Source organism: Microcaecilia unicolor, chromosome 5 (genome assembly GCF_901765095.1).
Source record: "Microcaecilia unicolor chromosome 5, aMicUni1.1, whole genome shotgun sequence".
In the NCBI taxonomy this organism is placed as follows: domain Eukaryota; kingdom Metazoa; phylum Chordata; class Amphibia; order Gymnophiona; family Siphonopidae; genus Microcaecilia; species Microcaecilia unicolor.
In genome coordinates, this window is record NC_044035.1 from 2209521 (window position 1) to 2225126 (window position 15606).

The following is a 15606-nucleotide window of genomic DNA, read 5'->3' on the forward strand; positions in this document are numbered from 1 at the left end:
TTGGACAAGTTTCTGGAGGAAAAGTCCAATCTGTTATTGAGATGGACATGGGGGAAGCCACTGCTTGCCCCGGGATTAGTAGCATGGAACATTGCTACTAATTGCATTTCTGCCAGGTACTTGTGACTTGGATTGGCCACTGATGAAAACAGGATACTTAGTAGATAGACCATTAGCCTGGCCCAGTATGGCTATTCTTATGTTCTTATGTAATGTATTTTCTGCTTCATAAAGGAGACAATTTTCAAAGGTATTTCAGTTTTCTAATATTGTATGATATGTTGTTAGACATGATGCTTTTAATGCATTGTGTATGTTTTGATGTAAGCTGCTAAGGATGGTAGATTGAGCGGCATATACAGTTATAAAATGTATTTTTTGTTCTGCCCCCATGTTATGTATATTTAATATGAGTATTATCTGCATGTAATTGCATTGTCTGTGTAATAGATAGCACTGTGTACTGGGGTTTCAACCCCCCCCCCCATATCCCACCTGCCTATAGTTTGCAGTTTCTTATGATTGATTCCTTCTGAGAGCGTATCCTTGATCCCTGTGTGTATTATGAGCTTTCCCTATTAGCTCTTAGCTCTGAGATAGGGCCGGCCCTCCCTCTCTGCCCCCTGCGAGCTGCGTGAGAGTCTCAGTCCTCCTAGCATGCCTTTGTGATCAGCAGCTGTTCTAGAGGCTGAGCCTTCCTTAATCTACTGTGATTCCATCAAAATGCTTCACCATTTCCCAGGGCATTTCCCCCTTTGAGTACTACAGCTTTAACTCTCAGCTGGGCTAAGGTTCTGGCCATCTCCTTGCCTCTGAAGTGGCTAGATACAGATGCAGAAGACAACAATTCTGTTCAAGCAACTGAACTGTAAGTTGACTTTCTTTATTTGCTAAGATTGCCACATTAAAGAAGAGTTGGATTAAGAATACTTGGGAATGGTATAGCTGTCTGTTGAAGCTTTGTGACTATCACCTTGCCTAGAACAGCATAATTCTTATGATTTGTCTACTTTACCCTTCGAAAAGCCATTTTTCTCTGATTAGCAAGGAAGCCATTCATGTTGTGGGTAGATCCTGCTGATAGGTTTCCTTGGTGAAACAGATCAGGACTGAAGACACCACAAGCAGACTGTTTTCCATGGAGGTATGGCAATTGGAAGAGAAGGTGCTCTTTCAGGAAGGATGCCACAAGGGGTTCGATGCCATACTGCAACTCACCAACTTGAATAACTCCTCTGCATAAAAAAATAAAGAAGTATTAATGAAATATGCAAGGTCAGAACTGCCACTAGCAATCATTCTCAAAAGTAACTAAGAACCAGGGAGGAGGGAATAGAAACAAAGAAAATGTAGGCAGATAAAGACCATATGGCCTATCCACTCTGCCCACCCAGGCCATTTACTTTCCCTATGGAGGAGTGGCCTAGTGGTTAGGGTGGTGGACTTTGGTCCTGAGGAACTGAGTTCAATTCCCGGCACAGGCAGCTCCTTGTGACTCTGGGCAAGTCACTTAACCCTCCATTGCCCGCCGCATTGAGTCTGCCATGAGTGGGAAAGCGCGGGGTACAAATGTAACAAAAAAAAAAAAAAGATCCTATGCACTTGTCTCAAGCTCTCTTGAATTCATCTCCACCACTTCCACCGGGAGGCCGTTCCATGAATTCACCACCCTTTCCGTGAGGAAGTATGTCTTCAGGTTACTTCTGAGTCTGTCCCCTTTCACCTTCATCCTATGCCCCCTCGTTCTAGAGCTTCCTTTCAATTGAGAGACACTCACCTCTTGTGTATTTATGCTGCATAGCTATTCCAATGTCTTTATCATATCTCCCCCTTTCACCTTTCTTCCAAAGTATACACATTAAGATATTTAAGTCTGTCCCCATATACTTCATGAAGAAGACTACTGACCATTATAGTAGCCGTCCTCTGGACTGACTCCAACTTGTTTTCATCTTTTTGAAGGTTTGGTCTCCAGAATTGTACACAATATTCTAAATGAGGAATCACCAGAATCTTAAATAGGGGCATCATCACCTCCTTTTCCCTACTGGCCATTCCTTTCCCTATGCACCAAAGCATCTTTCTAGCTTTTGTCATCACCTTTTCTACCTGTTTGGCAACCTTAAGATCATCAGATATGACCATACCCAAGTCCCGCTCCTCTTTTGGCCACACAAGTTCTTACATAAGTACATAAGTATTTCCATGCTGGGAAAGACCAAAGGTCCATCAAGCCCAGCATCCTGTTTCCAACAGTGGCCAATCCAGGAATGGCCTAGTGGTTAGGGTGGTTGACTTTGGTCCTGGGGAACTGAGTTCGATTCCCACTTCAGGCACAGGCAGCTCCCTGTGACTCTGGGCAAGTCACTTAACCCTCCATTGCCCCATGTAAGCCGCATTGAGCCTGCCATGAGTGGGAAAGCGCGGGGTACAAATGTAACAAAAATAAAATAGATACTATTGGAGATTCTACATAGAATGTTGCTACTATTGGAGATTCTACATGGAATGTTGCTATTCCACTAGCAACATTCCATGTAGAAGGCTGCGCAGGCTTCTGTTTCTGTGAGTCTGACGTCCTGCACGTCAGACTCACAGACGCAGAAGCCTGCGCGGCCAGATTGGTGATCTGCAAGGGCCGACTTCTACATGAAATGTTGCTAGTGGAATAGCAACATTCCATGTAGAATCTCCAATAGTAGCAACAGTGGAGGAGTTGCCTAGTGGTTAGGGTGGTGGACTTTGGTCCTGGGGAACTGAGGAACTGAGTTGGATTCCCACTTCAGGCACAGGCAGCTCCTTGTGACTCTGGGCAAGTCACTTAACCCTCCATTGCCCCATGTAAGCCGCATTGAGCCTGCCATGAGTGGGAAAGCACGGGGTACAAATGTAACAAAACAAAATACCTGGCAAGATCCCCCCAAAAAGTACAAAACATTTTATGCTGCTTATCCCAGAAATATATTGCCCAAGTCCAATTTAATAATGGTCTATGGTTCTTGACCCCCTAAACTGTACTGTTCCTTCAGGTTTTAGCATTAAATCTAAGCTGCCAAATTCCAAACCATTCCTTTAGCTTTGTTAAGTCCTTCCTCATGTTATCCACACCATCAGGGGTATCTACCCTATTTGCAGATTTTGGTATCATTCACAGAGGAGAAATCAGGAAGCAAGCCAAAATGCCAAGATGCTGGAAGGCACCAGTATGGCACAAGAAAATGCATTCATTCATCAACCAGACCTGATGCAGCCACATTTCGGCAGATGCTTACATCAGGGATATACATAAGATTGTGAACAACAATGTCCCACAATGCAATAATTCATTATCAGCTTCAATATATAGAAACCTGAGAAAGCAAAGCCCAGGAATTAATGTGAACATTCCCTTCACCCCCTCCTTTCTGAACAAGTGGGGGGGGAAGGGGGGGAGCAGTTTATGCAGGAAAACAGGTTCCGGGAAAAGGCAAGGAGTGTGAACAGAGTCAGGCTCTCCAAAACAGACCAGAGACGCTAGATGTAAATCAAATGCTTTATTGGAGGATAACTCAACAGGGTACTATGTTTCGACACGGTGCCTTCCTCAGGAGTCTTGTTGTCTGTACATGATGATGTAGATCCTCGGTGCATAGTATGGTCTTTAAAAAGACCTTTGTGATGCAGAGGTTATGTCGCTTCTAGACGTCGCTGAGGAAGGCACCGTGTGTGCTGAAAGATGGTACCCTGTCGAGTCATCCTCCAATAAAGCTTTTTGATTTACATCTAGCATCTCTGGTCTGTTTTGGAGAGCCTGACTCTGTTCACACTCCTTGTCTTTTCCTGTGACTCTTCGTGGGACATCCGTGTTCTTTCCAGTCCCTGTGGTTTTGGTTGCGGTAAACAGGTGCCAACATTTCAAAATGATTGAGGATTGTTGTTTATTAGTCAAGGAAGAGGGGACCTGTCTTGAGTCAGTCCACCACAGGGAGATGAGAACAAAGTTCTGAGGCACTTCGCCTTAAGGGAGGAGGGTATGGTGTTTCCCGTGTTCACAAGGGAGGACAGGGTGGGATCCTGAGCCACTTTGCACTCAAATGGGAGGGGACAGAATCCCCAGTCACTCTATGCTTAGGGGGGAGGATGGGATGGGATCTTGAGCCATTCCACCTTCAGAGAGGAGAGGGTTCTGAGCCACTCTGTCCATGGGGCGGGGGGGGGGGGGGTGGAGAGAATGGGTCCTGAGTCACTCTGCCCTCAGGGAAATAATAAAGTCTTGAGCCTCTCCATCCTATCGGAGATGGTGTCAGAATCCCAAGTTCTCCATGTATGGAAGACAGAGATGGGGTCTGAGCTCTTCTATATCCATCTGCACTATCAAGTCACAGGTATGTAACAGTATGTGCGATAGAGTGAACAATTTTATTATTAAAGCCACTCTTAGGCATAAAAGTAACTGATGTATAACCAATGAGCAGCACAATTGCACTTATGGACCAGGGCTGACTATAAAGGGTTAACAGAAAACATTCCACAATATACTCCACTTATGTATCAGAAAAGCCACATTATCCTAAAAGATCTCAGTTCTCTGGAGCATGTTTTGGGAGTGACAGATATTTAGACCAGATAAGCTAAAATGATTTTCCCATTTTGTGTCAGAAAAATAAAGATTCCTCCAGGACAGAGAATCACAGAAAAAGAGACATCATGCCAAAGATCTTTCACATGATCAACCAGAAGACACACATGTGTATGAACAGCTGTTTCTCTGATGTGCTCAAGTGATTTCTCAAGGTCCGATAAATATCCTTGAGAGCTGACCCACAGGCAGTCAAGGAATGAGTGAGCCACTTACCTGAGGCCACGACACAAACTGAGAGCAACCACTGAGTTTTCAACTCCTTCAACAAATCCTTGGTAATAGCAATTGACCTGCAAAGCAGACAGAACCAGGGTCTTAGTGTAAAGAGCAGCAGGCTAGCAGACAGTTCCTGGGGTTAACGGACAGGCAGACAATAGGTTTGGATCCAAGGTACTTTTATTTATTTCATATTATTTGGTATACCGCTCTTGGTTACCACATCATAGAGGTTTATAATTAAAACAAAGTAAAAAATGATACACGACAAATACCTACAACAGTAAAAAACAAAAAGAAACAATAGGGAGGGAACAATTTCATCTTATTACTGTGCATTTAACTGAACAGAAAAGGGGATGGGGAGTGTCGGTATGAAACAGAATAAGTGCAGTGCCTCAGGCTAAGCTCCAGAAATGAAGAAAAAGTTCCAAAAAACAGCCATGTTTGAATTTTGTCTCTGAGGGTTCTAGTCAAAGCTGTGTCACAACAAAAAGTTGTATCACGAGAGGAATCCGAAAATATTCTGGAGATTCCTACTTGGAGAGCAAAGCATGCAAGACGACACGTAAGAAAGAAGCAAAGAAAATAATTTACTCAGCCAACCCTCTGAGTAAGATGGAGAATCTTATACTAAATCCTAAAAAAATTAATAGGCAACCAGTGTAAAGAGGAGGTGTAGCATGATCAAAACACATGGAGGGGCATTTTCAAACGGGGACGACCATCTCTAAGGGTGTCCATTTCTAAGGACATTCCTGCGAAGGGGCGGGGAAACCCGTATTATCGAAACAAGATGGACGTCCATCTTTCGTTTCGATAATACGGTTGGGGACGCCAAATCTCAACATTTAGCTCGACCTTAGAGATGGTCGACCTAAATGTTGAGATGGTTGTCTCCGGTTTTCGGCCATAATGGAAACCGAGGACGCCCATCTCAGAAATGACCAAATCCAAGCCATTAGGGTGTGGGAGGAGCCAGCATTCGTAGTGCACTGGTCCTTCTCACATGCCAGGACACCAACCGGGCACCCTAGGGGGCACTGCAGTGGACTTCACAAATTGCTCTCAGGTACATAGCTCCCTTACCTTCGGTGCTGAGCCCCCCCAAACCCACTCCCCACAACTGTACACCACTACCATAGCCCTTAGGGATGAAGGGGGGCACCTACATGTGGGTACAATGGGTTTTGGAGGGCTCACATTTACCACCACAAGTGTAACAGGTGGGGGGGGGGGGATGGGCCTGGGTCCGCCTGCCTGAAGTGCACAGCACCCACTAAAAACTGCTCCAGGGACCTGCATACTGCTGTGATGGAGCTGGGTATGACATTTGAGACTGGCATAGAGGCCGGAAAAAATGTTTTTTTCATGTTTCTTTTAGGGTGGGAGGGGGTTGGTGACCACTGGGGGAGTAAGGGGAGGTCATCTGGTCAGTTTGGGCACCTTTTCGAAGCTTGGTTGTGAAAAAAAAGGGACCAAGTAAAGTCAACCAAATGTTCGTGAAAGACGCCCTACTTTTTTCCATTATCGGCCGAGGATGCCCATCTCTTAACCACGCCCCCATCCCACTTTCGGTACACTGCCGACACGCCCCGTGAACTTTGGTCATCCCCGCAACGGAAAGCAGTTGAGGATGCAAAAAAATCGGCTTTCGATTATGCCGATTTGGGCGACCTCGGGAGAAGGACGCCCATCTCCCGATTTGTGTCGGAAGATGGGCGTCCTTCCCTTTCGAAAATAAGCTAGCTAGTGTTGTAAAGCTATTTAACAGAAGTATCATGTATTATTTGACACCACTTAATCAAGTAAAGAGATTAATCAGTACGTAGAGAGTTACAATAGTCTAATCAGGTGACAATGAAAGCATGCAACAGAAGATGTTTAACAGAGATCTAATTTTCCTAAGAACACAAAACGATCTTTGAATCATCATGGAAAAGTGAAATTTAAAAGACAAAGATTGATCCAAAATGACACCCAGAGAATGGAGATTATCCTTGACAGGAACTGGACATTTTCTTTTACAGGAACAATTAGACATTCCCCATTAACAACCGGATGGAAACCCAATATCAGATAAGTATTATTATTCAATTAATCTCAGTTTTTCTATTAACTTCAAAGAAAAATTTATTTTTTTCTAAGAATTGATTCTTTGTGTGTTTTTATTTATCTTTCAAATCTCTATGGACCAGAACCTTCCCTGTCAGGTGAAGTCACTACTTTGTCAGTGTCCTTTCCCTCTTTTCCAGGTGTATGAGTACACTTATCTGTCGAAGCTTTGGTCTTTCTTGAGTGTTCTCTCTTTGCTTTAACGGTGGGGCCCTTTAATTCACACTTTCTTCAGTAGGAACTCAGGAACCTTATCCTAATATTCTAGATTTTAAATAACTCAAAAAGAGAGTCTATCTTCCTGACTAGTTTCTGAGCTCCCCAACTTTGCAACATAGATTCTGTACTTTTCTGTCACGCTAAAGCTTCAAATGCTCCTTCTATATCACACGGCTTTCAGAGAGTTTGAGCCGTGCGGTTCCCGAAATCCACTTCTGTTCTGAAAGTCCTGGGGAACTGAGGAACTGAGTTTGGTTCCCGGCACAGGCAGCTCCTTGTGACTCTGGGCAAGTCACTTAACCCTCCATTGCCCCATGTAAGCCACATTGAGCCTGCCATGAGTGGGAAAGCGCGGGGTACAAATGTAACAAAAATAAATAAAATAAAGTCTTGCAAGCAGAGCACAGGACTTCGGGCCCTGAGTGGCTCAGAAGAGCTGTACAGTGCGGGGAAAGGGTGGAGCAGCCCCTCTTGTAACCGTTGACAGCTGCCCTGACCCTCCCTCCTGCCAGCTTAGGTGATTGTATGTGGAGAGATATTTGGTCCCTACTTTACCCTTCTGCGATTAAATATCACAATGTGGATTTTGTTGTGAAACATCACAGTTTGGATGTAATTTTGGACTCTGGCTTATTGATGGAAAAACAGGTGCAACTCCTATTTTTCAGCTTCGACTTTTAAGTAAGTTAAAACCAACGCGGCCTGTGTCTGATTTCAGAATGCTAGTGCAGAGCCTGGTTCTGACCAAAACTGATTACTGTAATTCACTTTATTTGGGAATGCTGTCAACTCAGTTTCGGGCTCTGCAGATTATACAGAACGCAGCGGTGAGATTAATCAATGGATGGCTGCAATCTACTGATACTTCTCCTGTTTTAAAGTCTCTTCATCGGCTGCAATTTTAACTTTTGCGACTGCTATTTAGAGGGTGTTGAAAATTCACCACGCTGAGGTCTCAGAAAGCAAAGGAATTAGTGGTCCCATCACCATCAGATGATCACATGTCCTGCTGATGTGGAACAACCTCCCTGGTGCTTTCAGGCTCTGCTACAATTGAAGGAACGTTTGTTAAGGCCCATCATTTTCTTCAAAGCCTTTTCAATACACAAGCCGGTTTGATTTTTACTTCCTGTTATGCACAGATTGGATTATTGTTGTCTGTGTACGTTTCCTGCAGTTGCGATTTCTGTGCTTCATTCCAATCCTCTATGGTTTAAAGCAGAAAGTAAATAAAGAAATAAAATTATGTGCCAGACCACTGATTATGTGCAAAATTCTTCAGGCACAACAGGGTGTAAAAGTAAGCCAGGCACATTTTTGGGTTGTTGTAACTAAACATTTTTCCTCAGCTGGCTTTTATTTCTCTCCAAAAACTTCACTGCATGCCCAGAAGAGCTGACACGAATGCTATATTGGAGTTTCCAGCTCAGGTTTAGTCCTGCATATTCATATTTCTAAGTCACTGTCATTATTTCTTTTGAATCTGGTATGGATTTGTGTATATTGAATATTCTGCTAGTGTGTAATCGGCCCATATAAAAGGGGTAACAGACAGGCAATGGTTGGGTGGTCTGTACATGAAAATACCTGCGTTTTTGATTTCGAGCTATTCAGTGTCCCATCCTTCCTGTGCAGATACGTGGTAAAGCCTTTACTGATCAGTTTTCTGTAAAGATAAGAAGAGACACACATTTAGCATCAAAGTGGCAGCAGACACCAAGTCCTGCCGTTATCATACGGAAAAGTAAACGACTATTCTGCACAATGTACAGACTGACAGAAGATCCTCAATGACCAACAGATGCAAACGAAGTCCAGAAAAAAGGAGCAGAAATAAACTGAAATTCTCACCATATTTTATTGGGCAACAATGGTAACGTGACGAGGGTGGGCTCAGAGCCCGGACAAAGCAGAGTCACACAGCGGGTTCAGCTGCACACAAAACACTACTACTACTACTATTTAGCATTTCTATAGCGCTACAAGGCGTACGCAGCGCTGCACAAACATAGAAGAAAGACAGTCCCTGCTCAAAGAGCTTACAATCTAATAGACAAAAAATAAAGTAAGCAAATCAAATCAATTAATGTGTACAGGAAGGAGGAGAGGAGGGTAGGTGGAGGCGAGTGGTTACGAGTGGTTACGAGTCAAAAGCAATGTTAAAGAGGTGGGCTTTCAGTCTAGATTTAAAGGTGGCCAAGGATGGGGCAAGACGTAGGGGCTCAGGAAGTTTATTCCAGGCGTAGGGTGCAGCGAGACAGAAGGCGCGAAGTCTGGAGTTGGCAGTAGTGGAGAAGGGAACAGATAAGGATTTATCCATGGAGCGGAGTGCACGGGAAGGGGTGTAGGGAAGGACGAGTGTGGAGAGATACTGGGGAGCAGCAGAGTGAGTACATTTTTAGGTTAGTAGAAGAAGTTTGAACAGGATGCGAAAACGGATAGGGAGCCAGTGAAGGGTCTTGAGGAGAGGGGTAGTATGAGTAAAGAGACCCTGGCGGAAGATGAGACGGGCAAAACACTACTTTGAAAGTTTTAGGTATGAGGTCCTGTTAGCTTTACAGGCAAGAGAAACTAAGAGGCTCTTTTACTAAGCCCTGTTAAGTGGCCTGTGCTAGTTTGGGCATGAAATTGGCGCACGCTGGGCCACTTTTTACCATGGTGGGAAAAAGGCCTTTTTAAAAAAATGGGGCAGTAAATGGCCATGTGCTAATATTAAAATTCTAGGCCTGAACCCATACTGCCACCTAGGACCAGGGGGCATGAAATGAAGCTACACATTTAAAATGAATCAGAGAAAATGTTTCTTCACTTCAACTCTGGAATTCATTGCCAGAGAATGTGGTAAAGGCGGTTAGCTTAGCAGGGTTTAAGAAAGGTCTGGTCCATAGATCATTATTAAATTGGACTTGTGGAAAATATTTCTGGGATAAGCAGCATAAAATGTTTTGTACACGATCTATACATAACCGATCTTTTACCTCATGACTGATTAACCTCTTTGATATTCATAATCAAGCATAACCACTTCAACCTCATACTGAATAGGGACTCTCTATAATCGATGACCTAAGGTATGCTACAATCCAATCTCTATAATCCAACTCTCTATATCGATGACCTAATGCATGTTGCAATCCAATTTATTCTCAGCAACCTTCATGCAATACCATAATTTATTTTTCTTTACCATGTATGTATGCACATGGTATATGTATATACCATGATCTGTTCCATATATGTCATGTTCCATGTATGTTAACATGTATGTATGCACCTTAATGCAATACCATTTGTAATTCTGTTACCCGGAAAAGACAACCGCCATTACGGCAAATGTAAGCCACATTGAACCTGCAAGTTGGTGGGAAAATGTGGGATACAAATGCTACAAATAAATAAATCTTGCCAGGTATTTGTGACCTGGATTGGCCACTGTTGGAAACAGGATGCTGGGCTCGATGGACCTTTGGTCTGTCACCGTGTGGCAATACTTATGTACTTATATACTTAAGTGCTAACCCTGCAGGAACGCCACTGCGGTAGAAAATAGAAAATGTTTTCTACTGCAGGAAACTGCTCATGCCACCTTCGGAATTACCGCCAGGCTCCAATGCTACCCGGCAGTAGGGCAGATTTGGCATACGCCACCCATGTGGTAGCCGTACCGCGTCTTTGTAAAAGAACCCCTTTATTTGGTATTAATAACATTAATTAATTTATTCTTAAGGGACTTTTCTAACATTATCATCTCTCTTTCTATATTTTGTATTTCTAGTGGGTTTAAAGGCATTCCATAAAGTAATCAAGGATGTCACAGATCCAGTATTAATGTTGGAGAAGTCATCAATATATTTATGAATGATTAATGAGGGCGTATTAGATTTTGGACTATTGATCATTTCCCAAAGCTATTCCAGTATGATCATAAGAACATTAGAATAGCTATACTGACTCAGACCAAAGGTCCATCTAGCCCAGTATCCTGTTTCTAACAGTGGCCAATTCAGGTCACAAGTACCTGGCAGAAACCCAAAGAGTAGCAAGGTTCATGCTACTGATCCCAGGGCAAGCAGTGGCTTTCCCATGTCTGTTTCAATAGCAGAGTATGGACTTTTCCTCCAGGAATTTGTCCACACCTTTTTTTAAACCCAAATACGCTAACCACTGCTACCACATCCTCTGGCAAACAGTTCCAGAGCTTAACTATTCTCTGAGTGAAAAAATATTTCCTCCTATTTGTTTTAAAAGTATTTCAATGTAATTTCATTGAGTGTCCCCTGGTCTTTGTACTTTTTTAAAGAGTAAAAAAAATCGATTCACTTTTACTCGTTCTACACCACTCAGGATTTTGTAGACCTCAATCATATCTCCCCTCAGCTGTCTCTTTTCCAAGCTGAAGAGACCTATCCTCTTTTGCCTTTCTTCATATGAGAGAAGTTCCATCCCATTTAACATTTTGGTTGCTCTTCTTTGTACCTTTTATAAATTCACTATATATTTTTTGAGATACGGCAATGAGAACTGAACGCAATACTCAAGGTGAGGTCACACCATGGAGCAATACAGAGGAATTATAATATTTTTGGTCTTCTTTATTTTCATTATTATTTGTTACATTTATACCCAGTGGTGTGCTCTCACAGGCTCTCACAGGCTCGCAAGAGCCGGTTGTTAAGTTTTTAAGAAGTTTGGGAGCCGGTTGTTAAAGTAGGGCCCTCCATGGCTACTTTAACAACTGGCTCCCAAAATGTGGGCTTGGGCCCCCTGCTGAATTCTCTTTTACTTTGCTGGTGGGGATGCTGAGCCCTGCCAGCCAAGTAAATAGACTGCTGCTGCTCCCCTCTCCTTGTTTCCAGCTCTGGGCAGCAGGCTGGGACTTCTCGAGCATGTGAGAGAAGTTCCAGCATGCTGCTCAGAGCAAGACGTTGGGAGTGGTGGCAGTCCATTTATTGGTTGCCAGCAAAGGTATGCCTAGCGTGCCCGCACAAAGGGAGGGAGGAGAGAGAGGCAAGTGTTGCTCCCCCCCCCCCCCCCCGGCCACCCCTGGCCCTTCCAACTGCAGAGCTGGCTACGTCCGGAGAAAGAGCCTGTTGTTAAAAATTTACCAGCACACCCCTGTTTATACCCCACATTTGCAGGCTCAATGTGGCTTACAAAGTATCGTAAAGGCGTTTGCCATTACGGTTGTGCTGTGGTCACATGAGGTAGAAGTGTATCGGGAGTCATGGGGTCGAAGGGGAAGAGGATAGTAAGTTGTCCAGTACGATCATTGATTATGTTGTGTTGCTGGGTGTGGGGATTTATGTTGGATCGGTGGGATAAGCTTTTTTGAAGAGGTGGGTTTTCTCTCTTAATAATTCCTAGCATCGTTTGCTTTTTTGCCACCACCACACACTGGGCAGAAGATTTCAGTGTATTGTCTACAACACTACCTAGATCTTTTTTTTTTAGGTGGACCCTAGATATACTTATCATTGGAATCAGCTATTTGGTGTATGAAATGAGTGTACAAATGTTTTGAGATCCTCTGGGTTTGAAAAAAGGCTGTGAATTGTTTAGATATGTTACCTTGAAAGCCGTAGGATAAAACAGTCCCACTTGGCACTAAGCTGTTTCAATTAGGGCCTAAATGCCAGAAATTGTTTCCGTATCAGTATCATTTCTTTTTTGAAATCAGGTACGATATGTATTTTAAAGCCATTCCAGTACAGATCTTGATTACACCAGAACTTGTGTATATCTAAAGCTTTTATGATCACTGGTCGTGGGCCATGCATGGTTTCATTCCTGTGTGTAGGAATGCGACGTGGTGTTCGATTTCAATGGCCTGAGGAAAAGATATATTCAACAGTTTGGGGATAAATTCTTCAAAAAATATGACATCATGTTTACCTTCAATAGGTTCTGGAAGACCCAAAATTCTGAAGTTGTTCCTTCTAGCTCTATTATCATCGTCCTTCATGTCTTGCTGAATTGAAGTAAGTTGTTCTCTACTACATCTCCATAGGAAGGCCTCATCTTTTACTTTTGAAATCCTCATCTCGTGTCATTCTTTCATTGCTTATTTTCAGTTGAACTGACATGCTAAGCATCTTGTTTTGCATAGAAATTATATTCTGTGCATTATCTTAAAGTATGGATTTGATATTTGTGAGTTCAGCCATGATAGGTTCCAGAATTTCTTGTAATTCTCGAGGCGCCACCATTTTGATAAGCGTTGGTGCATCTTGTTTTATCTTTCTATTTGCGCCATTTGTTGAAAAAGACTGTTCGTTTTTCTTCATCTCGCTTCATGACATAGTCAGTAAGAAATCAGCATTGAAAAAGAAGTTAACGGTCGTCGTTGGAGATTGCTGGAATCAGTTTTTTGAGCGGGAGCAGCAGTAATACTAAGCAGTCATTCACCTTGGTGCGCAAGCTCCGCCCCTCAATTGCATTTTTAATGGATTTTTTAGACATTTGCATAAGAGACTATTCAGCTTATTTTCGAAAGAGATCGCCAGCCATCTTCCGACACAAATCGGGAGATGGCCGGCCATCTCCTAAATCCGGCCAAATCGGTATAATCGAACGCCAATTTTGGCCAGCTTCAACTGCGTTCCGTCGTGGGGCCGGCGAAAGTTCAAGGGGGTGTGTCAGCACAGTAGCGAAGACAGGACGGGGGTGTGCGTTGAGATGGCTGGCTTCGCCCAATAATGGAAAAAAGAAGGGCGTCCCTGGTGAAAGTTTAGTCCATTTTATTTTGTCCCTTTTTTTTCAGGTCCAAGTCCCCAAAAAGTGCCCTAAATGACCAGGAGGGGCATAATCGAACGCGAACGCCCATCTCCATGGGCGTCTATGTTCGAGAACGGGTACGTGAAAGGGTGGGATAGACCGTATTTTTGAAAAAAATGGGCGTCCATCTTTCGTTTTGAAAATACGGTTTGTACGGACCAAAATGCCATGTATTTAGTCGTTTCCGAGCTGGGCGTTTGTTTCTTTTTTAGCGATAATGGAAACTAAAAACACCCAGCTCAAAAACATCCCAATCCAAACCATTTGGTCGTGGGAGGGGCCAGGATTCGTAGTACACTCGCCCCCCTGACATGCCAGGACACCAACTGGACACCCTAGAGGTCAGTGCGGTGGACTTCAGACAACGCTCCCACATGCATAGGTCCCTTACCACGGGTGCTGAGCCCCCAACCCCCCTCCCCAAAAACCCACTTCCCACAAATGTACAACACTACCATAGCTCTTAGGGGTGAAGGGGGCACCTACATGTGGGTACAGTGGGTTTTGGAGGCCTCCCATTTACCAGCACAAGTGTTACAGGTAGGGTGGATGGGCCTGGGTCCGCCTGCCTGAACTGCACTGCGGTACCCACTAAAAGTGCTCCAGGGACCTGCATACACACAGGCCTCTAGGACTTGTTGCTGCTGTATAACCTTGGCACACCAGTTGACACCTGAAGACTAATGTCTCCGAAAATGTCCTTTATTGGAATAAGCACGTTTACTCACAGTTAACTGCAGATCAGAGGTTGTGCCCCACTGGCAACGAGTCTCCCTGGTACTGAGATTAGCAGTAGGTCAGAGCTGGCAGAATGCTGTACAATGCCCTCTTTCAGCAACATTCAAGGTAAGAACTAAGTTCTGTAACGTGGCTAACACATGAAAGGGATCTAAAAGTGGCTTACAAAAATGGCCACTACCTCATGGACTACCGGAAATAAAACAGGGCACACTCTGACCCGGTAAGCAGAGGGAAAAGCACCATGGGAGTAGAGCCTACCAACTACCAACATCGTGAGCATTTAACACAAGCTAGTGGAATCACGGAGCCCAATACCCTACACCCACCACAATGCATTGCTGTGCATAACAGAAAAGGTGTCACACTCATCCGAGAGCCATATCAGAACCAGGGAAAGGCTGTCAGAGGATAGAACACATTCTGCTGTCATGGAGGTGGGTACGGCATTTGAGGCTGGCTTAGAGGCTGGGGAAAAAAGTTTTTAAAGTGGGTTTTTTTTGGTGGGAGGGGGTTAGTGACCACTGGGGGAGTCAGGGTAGGTGATCCCCGATTCCCTCCGGTAGTCATCTGGTCAGTTGGGGTACTTTTTTGGGACTTGGACCTGAAAAAAAAAAGGGTCGAAATAAAGCGGACCAAATTCTCGTCCAAAACGCCCTTCTTGTTTCGATTATCAGCTAAAGACAGCCATCTCTCCTTGGCCGATAACCACGCTCCAGTCCCACCTTCGCCACGCCTCAGACACGCTCCTGTCAACTTTGTTCGTTCCTGCGACGGCTTTCGATTATACCGATTTGGTCGCCCACAGGAGAAACACGCCTATCTCCCAATTTGGTTCGAAATATGGGTGTTTTTCTCTTTTGAAAATAAGCCTCCAGATGACCACCGGAGGACATCAGGGATCACCTCCCCTGACTCCCTCA

At 44.1% G+C, this 15606-nt stretch overlaps 1 protein-coding gene across 1 annotated transcript in view; it reads right to left on the minus strand.

Moving 5' to 3' along the window:
* LOC115471025 (disintegrin and metalloproteinase domain-containing protein 9-like) overlaps positions 1 to 15606 on the minus strand; it is a 122078-nt gene that overhangs the window by 76191 nt on the left and 30281 nt on the right. Inside the window, exons 4-6 of the mRNA XM_030204694.1 lie at positions 8759 to 8837; positions 4835 to 4911; positions 1016 to 1235 (exon numbers count right to left, since the gene is read on the minus strand). Of these exons, the coding sequence (XP_030060554.1) occupies positions 1016 to 1235; positions 4835 to 4911; positions 8759 to 8837 (376 nt within the window). The remainder of the gene's footprint in view (positions 1 to 1015; positions 1236 to 4834; positions 4912 to 8758; positions 8838 to 15606) is intronic.